Raw genomic sequence first — 20,975 nt, forward strand, 5'->3', positions numbered from 1 at the left:
AACTTGACATTGTAAACTAAACTAATCTTTGTAAAGCCAGACGAGAGAGAGAAAAAAAAAGTTTCGCATATCACAGGACTCTGACCGGTCTCAATGATATAACATCCTGTTATGTGTCAGAGTCAAAGACCTTACACTACTAACTAAGTGTAAGGTCTTTGGTCAGAGTCCAGAAAATCTAAGTAGGAACCTAACTATGTGTATTTTAAGCAATAATATCACTTTCGGCGAAGGAAAACATTGCGAGAAAAGCATGTCCATAATTTTTTAAGGTTCCGTACCTCAAAAGGAAAAACGGAACCCATAAAGGACCACTTCGTTGTCTGTCTATCCGTCGTGTCTGTCAAGAAACCTTTAAGGTACTTCCCGTTGACCTAGAATCATGAAAGGCAGGTAGGTAGGTTTTATAGTACAAGTACAGGAATAAATCTTAAAACCGCGAATTTGTGGTTACATTAATTAAAAAAAAATTAAAACGTGTTTAAATTTTCAAAGTAAGATAACTAATAACTATACCAAGTGGGGTGTCATAATATGAAAGGGCTTTACCTGTACATTCTGAAACAGATTTTTATTTATTTTTATATAGGTATTATAGTTTTTGATTTATCGGCAAAATGTTGGAAAAATACCCGAGTACGGAACCCTCAGTGCGCGAGTCTGACTCGCACTTGGCCGGTTTTTTTTTAATTTGTAGACTAGCGCATGGTTGCAATCAGAACCTGGTGGCAAGTGCTGATGCAGCCTAAGGTAGAGCGCGCTTGCCTAGAAGATGCCTATTCATTCTTGAATTCTAAACGTGTGTGCAATCTGCAAATCCGTGGTAGGTACCATTTTGGCCATCGTGGTGAATTATGGACAAACTTGCTTTGCAAATCTTAGGAAATATAGACCAGACCAGAGACAAATCTATTATAATTTTTAAATTACCACCGCCAGGAATCAAACCTGGGTCCTAGGATTTCCTACTTCTAGGACCACAGCCATACCACGGCGTTCACCTCTGCCCCAGGGCGAATAAAGGAATATTCACCATGTTAAACATGACTAATATTCCCCTTTCCCCTCCAACTAAACCTAATGCTTGTCCTAAGAGTGGATACGACAATAGTGTAACGAATACGATTTAAACTACAGGCCGCGGACCTTTCGGATTCGGATTTTAGGCCGCGCTATACCTAAACTCTAGATTCATTTCGTTGAGCTGAATGAGGGACGTTTGACCTAGTTGTGATGGCGCATATCATAACAATCACGTTGGCTAAGCAACGTTGACCCCGGTCAGTAACTAGTAGGATGGTCGACTTGGTCCGAATTTAACCTTTTCGTTACATTGCCTCAGAGGTCCCGGTTATTATCACTAACACCTGATAGTAACCGTTGAACTCTCGTTCTCTTAGTCGAGTTGTATATGCGAAAGGATCTAGGAATCATCGCATTATTATCCCAAGAAAACTCTAACCCTTATGAGTAATGGTAAGGTGCTATGACCTTCAGTAATAAGGACGCAGAGAAAGAGAGATCGATGAGCTATCGAGGTATTTTAACTTACATCAGAAACGGTGGTTTGGTCGCCAGAATCCCTTTACTCGGCGTGGATACTTAATGGGTACATTTGATTAATATGATCAGTGGACGAGTCTCCAACGCGTTCTATGAATCCTAATGTCCCCCGATGTACCGCTACGCGAATTTAAATTCTAACTTTGCTTCGGACTGTCAGTGAAAATGTTGGAGTACTCCTCGCCGGTCCACCAATTAGATTTAGCTCCAAAATGAACGTTTCAACCCGTTTAAAGTTTAACAAAATTTTGTTCGATGCTCGCAAAGTTTGTTTTACCCTCTTCGTGACTTTAATGTTTGCTATTCGAGAAGGCAGCTGGAATGATTTGGTGTTTGTTCCTTGTTTATTCAGGTTTGTGTGTTTACGTTTATTATGTGTACCTTTATCTCCTTACTTACCTATTTGATAATTTGATTATGTACATTTTGCGGATCTTCATCTTTTCATCAAAATAGCTACATAAAAGGGGCATGACCTGGGTCTTAGAATAAGGATTGGTCGCATAAATATGTGCGCTTCGACGCAGCAGAGACGAATCCTTAATCCTGAGGTCTGGATATATTTTAATAACTACCATACTCTTTCAAGTTAGCCCGCATCAATCTTAGACTGCATCGTCACTTAACACCAGATGAGATCGCAGTAGACCTGTGGGTTGGTTTCGATATAGTGGATATATCTATAAATAGGGTCGGTTAAGCAACGTAAACCCTACGTAAAACTAGATGGGTGACGACTTAACTTTTCAGGTCCCAGTTTAGCCTTTGCGTTTTCTACGCCCGTGGCCCGTTTATACCTACCTAAATATCTAATGACATGACTGTTAAAATAGTTAACCAAAAAAAAAACTAAAACTCGAAAACTCATTCTCTTAGTCGAGTCGTATGCGGATGAATCTAGTGATTAGATAATATCCCAAGAATACATCTACAATAATATTATAATTGTTGGAAAGGGGCTCCGATTCTCAGTAATTAGGAAAAACGGTGCAGAGGGTGAGATCGCAGTCAAACTTGCGATGGCTTAAAAAATACGACATATTTCCTGTTCTGTGCAAGCAAGAAATTAGCAATGTGAGAATAAATTATGCATTTCGTGATGTGGGAGAGTCACAATAGAGTCATCAAAATAGACAGTTGGATAATGTTTCGACATAATTTTTTGAACGATAGGAAAAATTTCGAAGTGTCAGAAAATATTAGGCTAGTTAACCGCACGCACACAGGTGGTTTTTCGAAATAGAAGTACCCTCATACCTACCTAGGCACTGCCCTCATACCTAAGTAATACCTACTGTAGAACTTAGAAGTTAGAGTAATACAATCTTGTATGTTATGGTATGAGGAGTTATGAGTTATGATAGCAAATTGATAGGTACCGACTTGGATATCTGTATTTGGCTTGAGTGACTGACTGATCTAACAACAGCAAAACCAAAACCGTTGGGGTTACAAAATTACAATTTTGACAGGAAAGATTTTTGGAAATTCCACCCCTAGAGGACGAAAGTTTGGAAAGTTTGTATGAAAGTTTACATTTTTCAACGTATATCCATGAAATAGTAGCAGTAATAGCCAACCAAGTAGTAATACTACCCAGGACTAGTCTAAGCCCCCGACCTCACGAATACCTGTGAGGCCGCAGGCCGGTGGTGGTTCAATCCTGGGTACGCATCTCTAACTTTTTGGAGTTATGTGCATTTTAAGCAATGAAAATAAATGTCACTTGCGAAGGAAAACATCGTGAGGAAACCCGCATGCCTGAGAGCTCTACATAGTGTTCTCTAAGGCGTTTGATGTCTGCCAATCCGCACTTGGCCAGCGTGATGGATTATGGCCTGAAAACCGTTTTCATTCTGAGAGGAGACCTGTATTCAGTATTGGGCCGTTAATAGATTGAGGGCTGAAATGATGATAATGAGCCGTGATGTTTGGTATTAGGCTTTCGGTAAGAATAATAATACGCATTTCAGAATTTTTGGAACCCCCTCACTAAATTTAAAAAAATTCACAGGGTGAAGCCGTGGCTGGTTAGCTAGTAAGAAATAAATAATAATATAATCGTCAAAAACATTAGAGTACCTAACTGGAAGTCATGCTCTCATTGAATCGTATGTGGAAGGACTTGGGTTACGAGTACGACCCTCAGTAATGAGGATTATGACTCGTGGGGAGATAGAGGCTATTCTAGCTCTTCGGAATATAGAATAAATCACTATAAAAGTAGGTAGGTACCTACTTATAGTTTTAAGGCAAATTCATGATGATCTTTATGACCACAATAACAAAAAGCTACTTTTCCTCATAATATGAGTATTATATTATGTACGTAGATAAGTAGGCACTTAACAAAACTTTCTTCATCTAAAACTAGGTAGGTATTAAGTAAGCAATTTGAATAGGAAGGAATGTACATATTCAACTTTCACGTACTTTCAAAAAAGCGAGACTTAATTTTATGGATATGTGCAACTATCCTTGCATTTTAATGCATTGATACAAATCATGGCCACAGACGTTTTTGGAGAGATACCTGCAAGGTGTTGTTAATTAATTAATACTACTTACCTAGGTATACCTATTAACGAAGTCTAATTGGAATTTAGGAATTATAGGGAAGCAAACTAAATGCTGTTCATTGATCATTCTCCGTCGGTATCGAGTATTTGCCGGCTTTAATTAAACTAAGAACTAAATTCGCAGTAGGTAAGCTCATGATTCATGACTAGCTATAAGTCGATTACAAGAGAAAGCGCATTGTTTGGTTAGTTCCTGTTAGAAATTTGCATCGAGTCTTGTTAGCTAGACACACCTATGGCTATCTATACATATAAAAAGACTTGTTCTGACTGACGGATCATGATCAATCAACGCACAGTGCAAACTGCTGCGTATGCAAGTATACATTTTGAGAGTGGGTTTATTTTATAATTTAGTTGCGTAAACATTCGCTATGAAAGGATTTTGGAGTATTTTGTCAATTTTAATCCTATCTATAGCTTCCTGCAGGATAAACCCCACGGGTATCGCGCACGGGAGGCACGTGGGAGGCATAGACGCGTTAAGAATAAAATATTATTATGACGATCTCGGAGCGTATCATTGAAAATCCGGGTATTTTTAAAACAAGAGTGAATAGGTATCTTCTAGATAAACGCGCCCCATCTTAGGCCACATTATCAGGTGTGATTGTGGTCAAGCGCCACACCCTATCCAAAAATCTCGATTTTTTAATATGACCATTTAAATATTTGCGATATGGTGACGTTAGTATCATATTGTAGCAAGCGTACGGAAGTTACCAAGACAAGACAAGTCTTGGTAACTTCCGTACTTATTTACGTATTTACTTACTTATTCAAAATGGACTAGTTTTTCTCATAAAATTACAGCTGAACTTTTCATTTTTGAACGTCATATTTGTTTCCAATGTGGGATAATATTTTATGCCCTGACTCCTGCGGGTGGCCGTCCAGTGGGGTGTAGTGGATAAAAATATCGCAGAACCCGAAACCCTGAAAAACTCTCCTGCTACCAAAAAAAGTAGTGTCCTACTATGCGGAAGTATCTCGGAGCCCATCTCATTTTTATCCCAAGATCAGTTGGACCATAACAATAATTTAGGAATGATTATCGTTATTTCCCAACGAAACAATCTGAAGAAACTACTTAATTGATCAATTTTTTTTTCAGTAGGGGCAATTAAATGGGAAGCACCTGCACCCTACGACCCGGTGTGGCTTGCCAGCGTACAAACACACATACCAGTCCCATCTGTCAACGAGACACGGCTATGGGGATGGGTCAACAATTATGATGTCCAGTTTAGACTATTCACAAGGTAAACCAAAAATGTGAACTACCTTCTTAAATTTCATAGGTACTTATCAAGTATACCAACCTGAAAAGGTTATTGCGAAGCAACAATTTTGTTATGTTTGTGGTGAACAATTTCACCACAAACGCAAAAAAATTGGTTTGAATGTAGTTATATATACTATAGCTATGGCGTATTCATATATATATATATATAATACGATTTTTGAATCACACAGTTGTTTAGAAACTAGAACGATAAACGTTAACAATTGTGGGTAGACAAAAAATAAAGAATCATCATATGTTAGTATTGTGACGTGCTACGGAAATTAAATAATATTCTTTTAACCATAGCCGAATAAATATTAAGTTTCATTTCATGAGCAAAGTTATTTTTTGTAAACTAGTGATTATTAATAAATAAGTTTCCACGAGCCTACCCAGTTAGAAATATGCTGCTTGCGCTATCAGTTCCTGCTAAAAAAGAATGTAGTTAGGTATTTACCTAGTTACCTACCTATTTTAAACTTTGCCATTTCTATTTCCAGGCGGAACCCGTATGAATATCAACTTCTGAAAGCGAACGATTCATCGATGCTGCGCGAATCCAACTTCAACTTTAATAACAAGGTGAAAGTCCTGGCGCACGGCTGGCTCAATCACGGCGACGGTCCTATGCCGGAATCCATTAAAGAAGGTACGAGTATCTTTATGAAAAAAGCCATTTGAATTCTTCATTTCTTTCTGCTTTTAGATTTCCATCAGTTTGGTTTTACGATTTTTTAATAAATTTTTGGACGAGAACTATCAGTTGCCCGCAACTTTGAAAGCGCTATATTATAAAGCTTATCATACACAGAAGCCGCAAGCGACTCAAAATTCTCAATGACTACCTAACATCGATGACGGACTAATGGGGCAGAAGAGGCGGGTCTCCCCGGGCCTTGTGTCTAGGGGGTTTTCAAACCAATGTAGAAAAAAAACCTTTAGTATAATCTCAAATAATGTATTCAGTAGGCACATATAGGTTGAAGTGGTTAGAGGTTAAAGACTTAAAGAGGGCGCTCTCACTACACTTTTGATATTATTCGGCAGATATCTGGTTGCTGATTTCCTTGTCACTTTTAATTTCGCGTTTAGTATAATTATCTCTGTAAAATTAAAGAAAAAAATAAACTAAGATATTTACCTATCCGTCTTGCGGAAGCAGTGGTCGAAAAGTGTTGTCGATTATTTTTTGTTTTTTGACTATACCTACATATAACCAGCTTAACAAACTGAATACAGTCCTGTGCACAAATCACATTAAAATTGTTATTTAAAGAATCATTTCAGCCAGCATAAACAAAATTTAACCAAACTCTTTGGAGATTTTATTTCGAATAAACTTAAAAACATCGAGCGTTTCAAACGAACTTAATGCAGTGTTGAAAGTTGGAACCTGAGCTTTTTCAGGAACTAAGAGCAACGGAAGACGGCATTAGCAAATTGCTGTTAGTTAGCTTTTAAATTCATCTTCAAATAATATACGTACATTAAAGTTACCAAAATGTCTGTCTGTGATTTTGAAATAACTGCTTCTCACTAAGCTTGTAATAAAGTAAATTATCAAAATCCAATATCCAATTTATATTTATCTGTCTGTCTGACTGTTTTTGGACTAACCTTGGAAAGGGCTGAATGGATTTTGATGGAACTTTCACAGGCCGATATAGTAGAGTAAGGAGTGATCAAGGAAGTGAATGCATTATTCAAACCTGAGCTGTTTCAGTAACGAGCGGCGACGACAGCTCAATATTCCTTCCAATAATTTACAAGACTTACTTACATGACTTAATAATCATATTAATTATTATTATTAGACAACCTCTGACACAGTGGTAAGCACTGTGGTCTTTCCTGAGTTCGATTCCTGGAAAAGCAATTTGTAAAATCATTTCTTTTGGCTCTGTTCTGGTCTTACCAGACCAGAAAAAAACAGAACAGAAGCCACGAAGTTCGAGTACGATACCTATCGCATATAAAGTAACTATAGAGGTACCTATCTACTGAGATATTTAGTTAAAAGTGCCATAACTATACATCGATGGCCATAACACACTCTTTTAAGAAAGAGTGTGGTATGTCGTGCTCCAGTTTTAGACAGCATCGCAACTTACCATAACATCAGGCGCCTTGACGATCTTGACAGCGATCTCTCCACCTTTCCTACGTATTGAATGAAAAACCAGCTAGGAACAAAAATATATGCTCCAAAAAAGATTTTATTGCAACTAAACTTGAAATATTGAACATTTCACGCGAACTGAATGCACTGTTCAAACCGGAGCTGCTTCAGGAAGCAGCCTTTAGCGACGGAAGGTCGCAAAGTGCTGTTGGTGGCTTTTAAATCTTTAATATAAATTGCTTCTCGTCGTAACGAGCTTTTGAACTACGGCTCATATAATTTACAGCGATGCAGAAGTTAAGGAAGTGTAATTTTGTTTCATTGAAAATGTTTTACAATCTTTAAGAATCAAGGTATAAGTGAAAATACTCGTAGTTCGAGAACATTAATGTTCTATTTGTTGTTATGAAAACTATATACCTAAGTTGATAACAGTTTTATACTTAAACCATGGTTTTCATAAAGTAATAAGTTAATTTTATGGTAACCTATTGGATATTTTAAATTTTAAAGGAAAATTTGTGGAGAAATTATTTGATAAAGGCTGCAAGGTTTTATTTTTCAGTGATAAGTACCCGAGAAATTATGAAAATTGCAAAGTAAACTTTTAGTTTTAGCCAAACGATTTCTTACGGCTATCAGGTCATCTTGTATCGACACAACTAAAATTTGAAACGAGCTAGAATAAATACTGCAACGAGCAATAAAATAACTGTCTCTAATTCCTCAAAAAACGATTTTGATTCGAATAAGATAAAGGATTTTTAAGAAGGCATAGAAATTCGAGAAGTCCGTAATATGAACTGAATGCATTATTCTATTGAAAACGGAGATGGTTAAGGCAAAAGAACTAACCACCGGAAGGCCGCAAAGCGTTGACGGTCGGCTTTTATCTTTTATGCAAATTGCTTCTGGTAATGACGATCTTTTGAAATGCCGTTTATTCAATTTATTGCTAAATGAAAGTTTGAGAAAGTGTAATTTTATTGAGCAATTTGTATTTAATTGGCTCTATTAAGTCGCCTTTGTTTTTGCTTCTTCAGTCGCTTTACTTTGTGTTAATTGAACACAGAATAAGTCGGTGACCAAATTTATTTCATGACTCCCTGTTGGCTGCCACTTCATCTGCAAATTAATTCTGTTCTCTCTAAGATTTTTTTTTGCTATATAAAACAGTCTAGATACTAGCAACATGTGTGAAAGTCCTGTCAAATTAGTTATAATGGTTTTGAAGATCAAGTCTGGACTAATTGCGAAACATGCAAAACTTTAGTAACGGTTTTTTGGGTTTTTATGAGAAATGCAAATGAGCTTTATTTTGACATTCACAGATTCAATCCTACTGCTGGATTCAAGTACCTACTTTGCAACGTTCTCCATAGTTTAAGATCAAGTAGTACACAAATTGGCTTAGCTTTCGATTGCCCACTAAGTACAAGTGTATTGATAATATTAACAATAATGTAACTTTTTATGATTTTAAAAGAGCAACTGCTGAGTTTCTTGCCGGCTCTACTCAGTAGATCTCCATACCGAACCGGTCGCGGTGGTAGATTTACAAACGTCACAGAGTCACTCGTCTTATACGAAAAAAAAAAATTAATTTGATTTTAGTAGCGCTCTTAGGCCATTGCTTGATTTTAGGGGCGTCACCCGACGCAACGTTTCGTTTTCTGGGACACTTTTATTTATTATAGAGTTATTTAGTGTTTGGTATGATAACCATATAGTGCTAATAAGTAAAAGTTTACTGGAGAACGTATCATATAGAGGACATACACATACGATTATAAAATCATCCTTTTATTTTCAGCATATCTAAACGTGAGCGACCTGAACATTATCGTGGTAGATTGGGGCACCGCAGCCAATGTGAACTACATATTGGCCAGTTACAACGTAGCCTTAGTTGGAAGAATGCTTACAGAGTTCCTTAATTTTCTGATAGGCGAAGGCGTTTCGATGGACAACGTACATCTTATAGGACATAGTTTGGGAGCTCATGTTGTGGGTATAGCCGGCGCTTATATAAAAGAAGGGCCCATAGACACCATAACAGGTAAATACATGCTTTTCGCTTTCTAGTTTAGGAAAATTCTAAGATCTAACACCATGTAAGTAATTTTTTGGCGGATTTAACATTTCGAAGCCATTTGCTATAGAATCGAGAGACGCGTCGTTTTGGTCAGTCATTAGAAACAAGAAAATGTCCAACAGAAACTCTCCAAGAAATAAAAAAGCAACTGCACGGTATTCATAAAAGTCCAAACCTCTGGAAACAGCAAGTTTTTCCGACCTGTAAAGTTGCAAATTTTTACTTACGTGATATTAGAACAGCTTATACGACGATAATATGTTTACCTAATTTACTCCAAAAAATGAATAAGACTGGGTACCACTCGTTTGCTCGCCCTCTTTTATCAGCGTCATCTTTTTACTGTTCGTTAATTTTTGAATACCTTATCAAAAATTGCGGCACTGGCAAGATTCAAACCTACGTCTCTTTTCTATTCTTTTTAACCCCCGACCCAAAAAGAGGGGTGTTATAAGTTTGACGTGTGTATCTGTGTATCTGTGTGTCTGTGTATCTGTGTATCTGTGTATCTGTCTGTGGCATCGTAGCGCCTAAACGAATGAACCGATTTTAATTTACTTTTTTTTTTACTTCTTATTATTTATTTTTGTATAACTTTTTTTTTATTATTTTCCTAGAGTAGATTAGCAGTAGAAACTAACGAGCTCGTCTGAGCACACACACAATTCCCTTTTTCTATTCTTCACTCCCTTGGCTATCTTCTATTTACTTATATTAAATTTCAGGATTAGACCCTGCATTACCACTTTTCACACTGGGAAATAAAGACGCACGTCTAGACAAGCATGACGCACGACATGTTGAAGTGATACACACTTGCGGAGGCTACTTAGGCTTTGCGGCTCCTCTAGGGCATATTGACTTTTACCCCAACGGCGGCACTCGGCAACCTGGATGTGGCATTGATTATAGAGGTAATAATATGATAATAGGATCGTCATACGGCAACGTTAATAATGTCCTCACGACCGAATTTCGGCTACGGCGGCTAATCTCTACAATCTCCATATTAGCCAACTGCGTGGTAGATATTTTACTTCACAACTGTGTAAGAAAACACTGGTGCACTCTCTTTTCACTCACTATCATAGGCCAATGGGGCGGGACGGCCAATCGGACATCACCGCACAGAGGTAAGACGCTTCCAATAAAGCTGGAAGTTTTTACGCTGCACTTACAGCTATTGTAGAAGCAAAGTAGGTACACATTTTCCCTCGTGTCTATTAGTGACAAATATAGCCTGCGCTTGGCACTAACTAATTTAACGTCAGTGGAGATTTTAACTCTATTCTATCATGAACTTCCGCAAAGTGAACATCAGCTGCTTGTACCCAGCATTAGGCATTATTTGTCTTTTACAGGTCTGTGTGCTCATAACCGGGCCCACATGTTTTTCGCGGAGTCCATCATATCTGATGTGCCTTTCACCGCCGTCCGCTGCAAGGATTACGACGAGCTTTACTACCAGAGGTCCTGTAAAGGCACGGGCGAGAAGTTAATCATGGGTGGCTTTGATATTCATTACGGGTACCTACCTAATTATTTTCATAAGCCTAAGTAAACACTTTAGCTGGTGCTTTGTCGGTTGATTCACTAGAATAAACAGACTGGAACCAATTAAGAAAAGATTATTTATATCTAAGTCCTAAATTTTTCGCCGTCTAATGTCAAATTTGATTCAAACATAAAATCTTCTTTACTATACCTAACTGACCAACCTACTAACCATAAAAATAATAAATATCTAAGTTATTACAAATTACTCAATAAAACTCAAATTGCACAGTGATTTATATTATCAAACCTTAAAATTTAGCTAAGTAAATTAAGGATAAATAGGTAGGCTAATAAATTAGCAGTAAAACTTTGCTATTATACTTATTAACAAAAGAATACTTTACAAACGACTCAATTTTGCTTAACAACGGGCCAAATCTATCGCCAACGTCGTATATAAAGAACTTTCCTCAGAAGTGAGAACAATGGCTATTTAAATCTTTGACGTGAATGTACAGGGTCTCCCTTGCCCTCTTTTGCCGGAAAAATTTGTTAATGTGGGTATGTTGCCTGTTGCCTTATAGGTACGTCTCAATTAAAAAAATATGCTGACAGACATGGGAATACCGATTTTGTTTCGATTCTTAATTTTTCACGATTCGTGGGTATGTCACCATGTTCTAAAAGCTTAAAAAGAAAAGGTGACTGACTGACTGACCGATCTATCACCACACAGCTATAACTGAATGAATCGAGCTGAAAGGCATGCAAGACTGGACCGACTTCGAAAGGATTTTTGAAAATTAAATCTGTAAGGGGGTAAAATAGGGGTTAGAGGGCTTTTAGGGGTTTTAAATTTGTTGGTGTTTAAAGTTGTTGGAACTATTTATCCTGTAAAATTAAATACTCAAACACCCTAATCCATCATCAAAATCCCACATCAATCAAATCAATCTATCACTATCTATTATTTTTCTTAATTTAATTTAATTATTGAGGACACCTAAAAGGACATCTAAAAAAATATTCGTTATTTAAATTATTAACCTTACTTTAAAAATACATTGTGGTCACCCTGTGTAAAAAGTGTATTGTTTCGTTTCAGGAAAGACGGAATTTACTACCTCAAGACAAACGCTGAGAAACCTTACGCCTTGGGTGACGTAGCCCCATGAGCTTGGGGTCACGACTGTTCTTTCAGCTATGTATACAAATAATGGAAATTAACAAATTTTCCTTTATTAGGTACGTACCTACTGAACTACTGAACATTTAATACACGTAGATATTGTATAGTCTAGACGTGCAAGCACACACACACACACACACACACACACACACCCACACACACACACACAAACACACGCGCAATCCCAAATCGATGTCAATTTAGAACCGGCAAATAGTGCAAAAGTGAACACTAAACACTGATAAGAACCTATTAGTATTAAGAAAAAAAAAGTGTGTACCTATGTATAAGTATACTGATATGTCTTTTCTTTGTCCTAGGCCGCTCAGACATTTTGTCGTGTCGCTTGTCAACCTAATGGGTTCGTCTTCTTCATTCTTAGCGGATTATCTCGAGACAATAATATTATGCTCACAGCACGAGCGTGATCGAGTTGTTAGTTTTTCATTTAGATGGTCGGTGCCTACTAGTCTATTTTATTTAAGTAATATTAATTAATAGAAAACATGTCTAACATGTCCAAAGTACTTACTGTAACAATTTTCAATAGTTTTAAACAATGGGGATTGGGGTTATCCAAAGCTTTAAGCTTTAATATTATTTATTACTTACTATTGCCAACTTCGCCTAGGTATATAAATTAATTTTTCAGCAACATTATTAATGGTAAAAAGTTGCCCGTGAGCCTGAGGCGCAGGAAATGAGCTGTTTGAAGCTTAGGTAATTGTTTATTTAAGCAACTTGTTTCAGCGTTATTAATGAGGCTAAAGCTGGGTGTCCATTAGCTACTATCTCATAAGCGATCGCATCTTTTCAACAGATGAGCGTCTGATGTTTAGTATCATAGGTTTCTATTCTAGACGCTCGAGGGCGGCTCAAATATCCGAACAGTATCATCTTTACCTGACTGCGCGCAAAAAAAGGTTATGTTTTTCACGGCTATCTGGGTATGCATGTAGGATTCTTTAAATCCTCGATGCATCACAACGGCTGAATGACTTTTAATCAATGAGATGCTTATTGATTGAATGATAACATACGAACAAGACAACCTAATAAATGCTTTAGTTCGTCTACGATGCTTTTATAAAAACTATGATTACGTACACGCTGAAGGTAAATAAAAGGTTGGTTATGTTTTTTAAAACTAAAATCATGACTCTCATAATATAAAAAATGGCAGGAGAATCAAAAAAAAATTGCGTTCCATATTGAGTGGTATAAGCTCGGTTTAACTATAACAAAACCTGAAAGTTGTAAAGGTAGGATTTCAAATTTTCAACATATTTTGTTGTTCATTCAATAAACACCCAACGTGATGCAGTGCAACCGCAGTCGTGTTTTTGAAAACTTTTTAAATTATATCAACTTTTCAATTATATCAAGCTTGAGCTTTATTAGATGCTATTATGGCTGTGATAGATCCTACACGCTCAGATAATATAGAAGCCGTTGTGTAGTGTGCGCCTAGCTTTAGCATCATCAAAATAATACCTACTTAGTTGAGCAGAAGGTTTTAGTAGGCATCGGCTTAGTTTAATAACAATTTTTTTGTTATAAGCTAAGCGTTAAGTTTTGAAATAGAAACTTTAAATAGAATAATGTATAATTAGAATTAAGTAAATTTTTGTACCTTAAAGGATTATATTATGTTATATTATTGTATTTTATGGACGTATAATATTTATTTTTATATAAAAGTTACCTATTAGATACTCGCTGTTTTATTTCGTGTTATAATTTCTAAAGCGCATTTGTGTACGCTCTTACCTATTTTTCTAGGGTTCCGTGACCAATGGGTATAACGGGGCCCTAAATTCTGCTATTTGTCTGTCTGTTTGTCACGTGTCACGAGGTCTTTAGCTCGTAAACGAAATGAGTTGGAAACCTGATATTTTGGTATTTGGTGTTGAACGTTGACCCAAACCGAATATTGAATTAGAAGTTTAATTAAATTATTATTTTTCAATGGGGCTTCCGGCTCCTTTTTCATGTACAAAACAGCGGTGCCTGACTCGCACTTGGCCGGTTTTATTCTAAATATTGTTTCGAAAATGTTGTACATCAAATATTTTTATTAAGCTTTTTAGAGGTAAGTATTTTATGAGTTCGGGGAAATCTTAGCCGGGGAAATAATATTTTTTAAGGGTTTTTGTTTACTCTTAGTTGATTCTCTATATACACTAATTTGAAAAATGTATATTTACCTACCATAGTAGGTAGATAAATAAAATCGGTCAGGAAGTAGGCATGGACAAAAATGTTTGTGGAATATAATGGACTGGAATATGCATGTGCAGTAGGTAAGTATACAGTAAAATGTAAAGCTCTCCGCAACATTTAACAACGTATTATGAAGTTAACGCTGGAATTTTCACATTTCGTTTATACGTAACTTGTATTTTGCAAGTTTGCAAATTAATTTAAATTTATCGATACCTACTTATATTTTTTTTCGTGAGGATCCACATGGATGCCACCGCCCCCGGGAAGGCACTGGGAAGGGTATGTTATGTCAGACTCTGGTCGACTCACCGCCTGGTGGCGGTGCTACGGGTGCTACGGGACCAAATCCGTTCGCACAACCCAGCCAGCAAATCACGATGCACAAGTACCTATATAATTTTTTTTTTATTTTTTTTTATTCACTATAGGCAAGCGCTTGACCACAATCACACCTGCTGGAAAGTGATGATGTGGTCTAAGATGGGACGCGTTTACCTAGAAGGTGCCTATTCACTCTTGTTTATAATAATATAATATAATAATTTATTGCACCACAAAACATAAATGGCAGGTTACAAGAGAAGAAAACAGTAACCTAATGGTTAGTGGCGTGTTAGCGGCAGACTGCTAATATAAATAGTTGTAGACAATTTTTTTTTATATATTAAAGTATCGTATTTACCGAACAATAAATTGCTATAATAAAGTATTAAATATTAGCGAATATACATTATTCGCTCATATTTGGTATAAATACTATGGCCTTTTATTATTTATATTTACAAATTACAATATTTATTTAATACTAAATTATACTAGTGACATTTTGCGATTTCAGTTTTTAAATGTAGCCTGTATAAAAAAGTAATCTATGCCCGTACGGCTCCCGGGTGTAAGTTACTTTTTCGCAAATTTTGGTCAAAATCGTTTCAGTGGTTACGCCATGAAAAGGTAATAGACAAACAGACACACTTTCGCATTTATATGGTAGTATAGACATAGAGTATTATTATTTTGACAAATATTCTGCGTGAGATAAATTACAGTTTTAATTAATGGGAACGTTACACCACCATCGCGGCCTCATGACTGTCAGAAATTCCAAACCCTATGTACGCAATGTTTTACATGCAAAACATGGAACGGCTACGATACTGGCTTCGTAAAGGCTATCAATTTTCGTAATTAATTTTGTTTTGCATTTGATTGACAATTAGTATCTACATTAATATATAATATTATAGCATTATATGGTTAAGTTTATTTAGCTTTTAGTATTTACTATTTAGGCTTATTATATACACCACCTCCTACTCTCCACTTTTGTTCGATTTCTCCCTAGCGTTAAGGTTGTCAGGAAGAGATCGCTATTTAGCGATAAGACCGTCTTTTTCTACAGGTTACCGTCTTTACCTACATTTTAAGTTTTCTTTTTTGTAACTTCTTACAAAAAACTTACTTCCTATGTAAAGACGGTCATTTCGTATTTTATTGGAACTACCTATTTGGAATACCTCAAGCATACATAAAATTTCGAAAAGTGGATTATATTTTCGCTTTATAGAGCTCGCTATTAGATTTACAGGTAGGTACATAATATCTATAGAAATCCAAGTTAAAACATAAATGATTGCTCCGTGTATAATAAAGGCCTGTCAAGTCAACATTAACGTATTTAATGAGTTGGTACTTCACCTAATGAAGGTATTTATTCGGAAAACATTCCAAGAATACACAAAGAAAAATCTACAAAAAAGTGATGGAAAAAGATTGCTAATTTATAGGTTGCTTGGAGCTGGAGCGGACAGTGATTTGATTTGCTTCGATTTTCCTTTGTGTCATAGACATATAGGTAGTTATCTACTGCCAATTTTCTTTTTTGTTACAAAATTATTTTCTTACTTCGTTAATGAAGAGAATTTTTTCACTGCGCGAAATTCGAGTCTCTTTTGTTTGTACAGTAAAATCGCATTCTTTTACTTTAATAGCTAGCACCTGATGTTAAGAGGGCTCTCTCCGTCACTCGTTTCCACTCGTTTCATACAATCGTAGTTCCAATTTCATTTCAATATTAAGCAACCAAAGTCCATGAAATTTTGCAGACATATTCTAGAAACTAATATCTATGTCTGTGGTTTTCCAGATTTCTGTTAAAATATTCGGTTTCAAAGTTACGCGGTCTTAAAAATTTCATACAAATCTTTGAGCCCCTGTAATTTTAAAACTACATATTTTTAGAAAAATCTAAAACACCACAGACACAGATATTAGTTTCTAGAATATGTCTGCAAAATTTCATGGACTTTGGTTGCTTAATATTCAAATGAAATTGGAACTACGATTGTATGAAACGAGTGGAAACGAGTGACGGAGAGAGCCCTGTTAAGTTGTTACTGAATGAGCGAAGCCGGGGCAGGTCGCTAGTCGATCATTATACAATCATCGCAAAGGCTGAGCCTGACTGTCCAGCGCGGAATCGCAGCTAGTATTCTTTGCATTACTCCTCGCGGGCATGATTTGTACGGTAAAGGCTAGCTAAATAGGCTTTCCATGCATTTCAGAGAGAACCACCGCCTATTTCTTCAAATACTTCAAATTTTCAAATTTCTTCAAATCTAAACCCCGTATTTTTGATGGTGGTAGCCTGTAAATCAAAAAGAGCCAGGTGGCAACCCTACTTCGACCTAGACAGAATGAAAAATTGTTTTCATTACTTGGTATGCCTACTGCCATAGTGTGACAGAAAGTGTGACGGTAGTTGTGACCTCTGATTGGCCGACTCTCTTTCACTATTTGCTAAAATTGATGATTGCAACAACAATTTTTTCTTTTTTGTAATCGAAAACAGAACACGGACGTCAAACAGGTTGACTAATTGCAATCATTTCTGACCGGCTAACATTGTTCCGCTAGTGGCTCAAACTCACTGTCGCAGCAAGAACATGGTAAATTCAGCCAATCACAGCAATTTGAAATTTGGTTATCACAAATGTACCGATCTAGGAACCGAGAATGCACGAACCAGGGCAGATAGAGATAAGAACAATAATATCATACGTAGGAAATCGACGGGGGATCGTTGGCAAGGATAGCCTTAAGTTTTATTGTAATACCAGCTTATACCTTTGGACTACACAAACAAACCTCTTTTTTACCCTTTAGGGGTTGAATTTTCAAAAATTCTTCCTTAGAGGATGTCTATAAAAAAAAATTGGTTGTCTGTAAAGTCGGTTTACTGACGATAGTTGAACGTGACAACAAAGGCCGATTGTGCTTCTTTGTCGCTCGTTCCGCGCTTTCGCTTGCACTTCAAGCTTTACATGGAACGCCTCAGAGCGAGGTAACGCCGCATGAGTCATGTTTTTTCGTGCGTGCAGCCGGCTCTATCGAATTATAAGACGTTGTCACGTCAAAATTATGACCAAGACCAAAGACTTCCCATTGGCACTTGGCAGTGTCGTGAGAATGTTATATGGCACGTTTCGGTAAGAAAAGCTATGAAATGCTACCTTAGTGTCGAGAAGACATATTCCATTCCAAATATAATATTCCGCAATGTCCTCGAGAAATATTATGAGTACCTTTCCGTCTTCCAAGTTTTACGAGCGACCTCGTCTTTTAGGTATTAACACTTTTATAGCCGGTCATCATCACGTGCGGTAATATTTTCAGGGTGTTTCAAACAACGTCAAATATTACCTAATAATATTAGAACTTTTATTATCAAAAACATTTCGTTACTCTCGTCAAACCGCACATTGAACCACCGCGTGGCGACGCCTACCTGGCCGCTAGTAAGTGCGACCGAGATTTTCATACATTTTGTATGGCATCGACGCAAACTGAGCGTTCGAGACGCCGCCGCGCCGCGTCTGAGACCTGTATAAAACGTTGATGAAAGTTGATGTGTGTTCTACTACTTTCAAGTATTTACGGGGTTCTTAGCGAATTTTTAATGGTTGAGCTCAGTTTACATTGGTGAGTACAATCGTGTTTACACGTACCTACATTATGTGAAACTGAATTAAACTGTGTGCGCGTGTGGTGCACGTTACCTGCTTCATGATTCTAGGTCAACTGGAAGTACGCTATAGGTTTTCTTGACAGATACGACAGACGGACAGATGGACTATCCAGGATATTTTATACTAGCTGTGCCCGCGACTTCGTTCGCGTGGAATAGTGACTTTTCGCGCTTTATATAGCCACGGACGCTCAGGCGCGAGGCGCCGTGATTCTTTAAATTGACATAACTTTTTTATTTATGAACCGATTGACATGAAATAAACACTAAATCCTAAGTGAAGCTTACTACAATATATTAGTGAAAACCGTGTCTAAATCGAATAAGCCGTTTCTGAGATTAGCGTGCACAAACACACAGACAAACAGACAAACAGACAAACAGACAAACAGACAAAAAAATAATTAATTACAATTTCGGGTTCGGCATCGATATAATAACAACCCCTGCTACTTTTTTTTTATATATTTCCATTGTACAGACACCACTTTTCTACAATTTTATTATATGTATAGATTGATACAGGCAGAGGTAGGTGTAAACTTCGTAAGCGTTCTGTAACTAACAGCCAACAGTATCAAAGTTCAAATACGTTCAACTCTTAGACGGACTTCAAAACTTCAATTAACTAATGTAATGAACTTCTACCTTGTCGTGAGAAATTAAGAAGTGTAGGTAAGTACTTAGTTTTCAGAAAAGGAGTTTTACAGCGCAGTTATCAAATTGAAAACGTAGGTAGGTACCTACCTACTCGTATGCCACGCCACACATAGAAAATATCTGCCAATGTGCTCTCATGTTTTGTTTAATCGTGAGGTCTCCTGGTGATAATAATGTTAGCAGATTTCCTTACAGTCTGAGACTAGACGAATAGACAGAAAAATCGGACATGTGACATAGCCTGATATAATAAAATTCAAATTCAAATTCAAAATGTTTTTATTCAATTAGACTTTTACAAGTTCTTTCGAATCGTCAAAAGCATCTACCACTGGTTCGGAATGCCTTTCCTACCGAGAAGAACCAGCAAGAAACTCGGCGGTTGCTCTTTTCAAAGATTTGATATACAATATTATGCCATGTATAAAAGCAATTGAAGTCCTGCGCATTGCTGGAGCGAATCGAAGTTCAAATCCACGCTTTTTTATCATTTACATAATCTTCGATTGTATAATATGCTTTTCTCAAGAGCATATTTTTAATAGATTTTTTGAACCTGTGTAAAGGCAAGTCCAAAATTGACTGAGGAATTTTGTTATAGAAGATTATACCCATTCCCACAAATGACTTTTGGACCTTCCTGAGACGGAGCGTAGGAGTCGCAAGCCTGTTACGGTGTCTAGTCAGCCTGTTGTGTAGATCGCCAACCTTCTTGTAACTAAGAATATTTTGTCTTACAAAAATTATGTTGTTGTAAATATATTGAGAGGCTACGGTAAGGATACCTATTTCCTTAAATTTTTCTCGAAGTGAATCGCGTGGTTTTAAGTTATAAATTGCGCGTATTGCCCTTTTTTGTAATACAAAAATTCTCCCAATATCTGCCGCTCTACCCCATATTAAGATTCCATAAGACATAATACTATGAAAATAAGCAAAATATACTATCTTTGCGGTCTCCACGTCAGTTAATTGTCGAATCTTTCTAACCGCGTAAGCAGCAGAGCTTAGTTTGCCAGCAAGAGTTGATATATGGGTGCCCCATTGCAGCTTCGCATCTAAGGTTATCCCCAAAAATGTAGTAGTCTCTTCTATTTTCAAAATATCATTATTTATCCTTAAATTAATGTTACTTGTGTTCTTGGTATTGGGCAGTGCGAATTCAATACACTTAGTTTTTTTTGCATTTAAAAGTAGATTATTTACAGTAAACCAGTGAGTTACCTGAGATATGGCACCATTTATATCGTCAAAATTGTCCTTATTTCTATCGACTTTAAAAATCAAAGACGTATCGTCAGCAAATAGTACGATATCGCAAATATTTTGGACTACATATGGTAAATCGTTTATGTATACTAAGAACATGAAAGGACCTAGAATAGAGCCTTGAGGAACACCCATTAGTGAGGCTGATCCGGATGACCTCACATCATTCACACATACTGTTTGAATACGATCACTAAGATAGGACGCAATGAGACCAAGCGCAGTGTCTTTGATTCCATAGTGGCTCAATTTAACTAAAAGAGTCTCGTGCTCAACGCAATCAAATGCCTTGGATAAATCACAGAAAATACCAATGGCATTCTGTGACCCCTCCCACGCATTGAATATATGCTTTAACAGCATTGCGGCCGCGTCGGTTGTTGATCGACCTTTAGTGAAGCCATACTGTTCAGAATGGAGTAGCTTATTAAAATTGAAATGCTGAAGCAGTTGGTTGAGCATGATT

At 36.9% G+C, this 20,975-nt stretch overlaps 1 protein-coding gene and 1 long non-coding RNA gene across 2 annotated transcripts; one reads left to right on the top strand and one right to left on the bottom strand.

Moving 5' to 3' along the window:
* Nucleotides 1-669: 669 nt before the first annotated feature.
* LOC123877787 lies at nt 670-20,146 on the bottom strand. The gene is made up of 4 exons (XR_006798680.1): nt 20,134-20,146; nt 15,707-15,710; nt 6,795-6,797; nt 670-793 (listed from the first exon to the last, which is right to left on the bottom strand). It is a non-coding gene; the product is annotated as an uncharacterized LOC123877787 (long non-coding RNA).
* LOC123877747 (pancreatic lipase-related protein 2-like) lies at nt 1,725-13,171 on the top strand. The gene is made up of 8 exons (XM_045924616.1): nt 1,725-1,915; nt 5,257-5,404; nt 5,931-6,079; nt 9,363-9,608; nt 10,370-10,558; nt 11,006-11,171; nt 12,247-12,386; nt 12,651-13,171. The coding sequence occupies exons 1-7, from the start codon at nt 1,885-1,887 to the stop codon at nt 12,314-12,316; spliced, it is 999 nt and encodes a 332-aa protein (XP_045780572.1). The 5' UTR covers nt 1,725-1,884; the 3' UTR covers nt 12,317-12,386; nt 12,651-13,171.
* Nucleotides 20,147-20,975: the final 829 nt, after the last annotated feature.

This window comes from Maniola jurtina, chromosome 2 (assembly GCF_905333055.1).
Source record: "Maniola jurtina chromosome 2, ilManJurt1.1, whole genome shotgun sequence".
NCBI lineage: Eukaryota > Metazoa > Arthropoda > Insecta > Lepidoptera > Nymphalidae > Maniola > Maniola jurtina.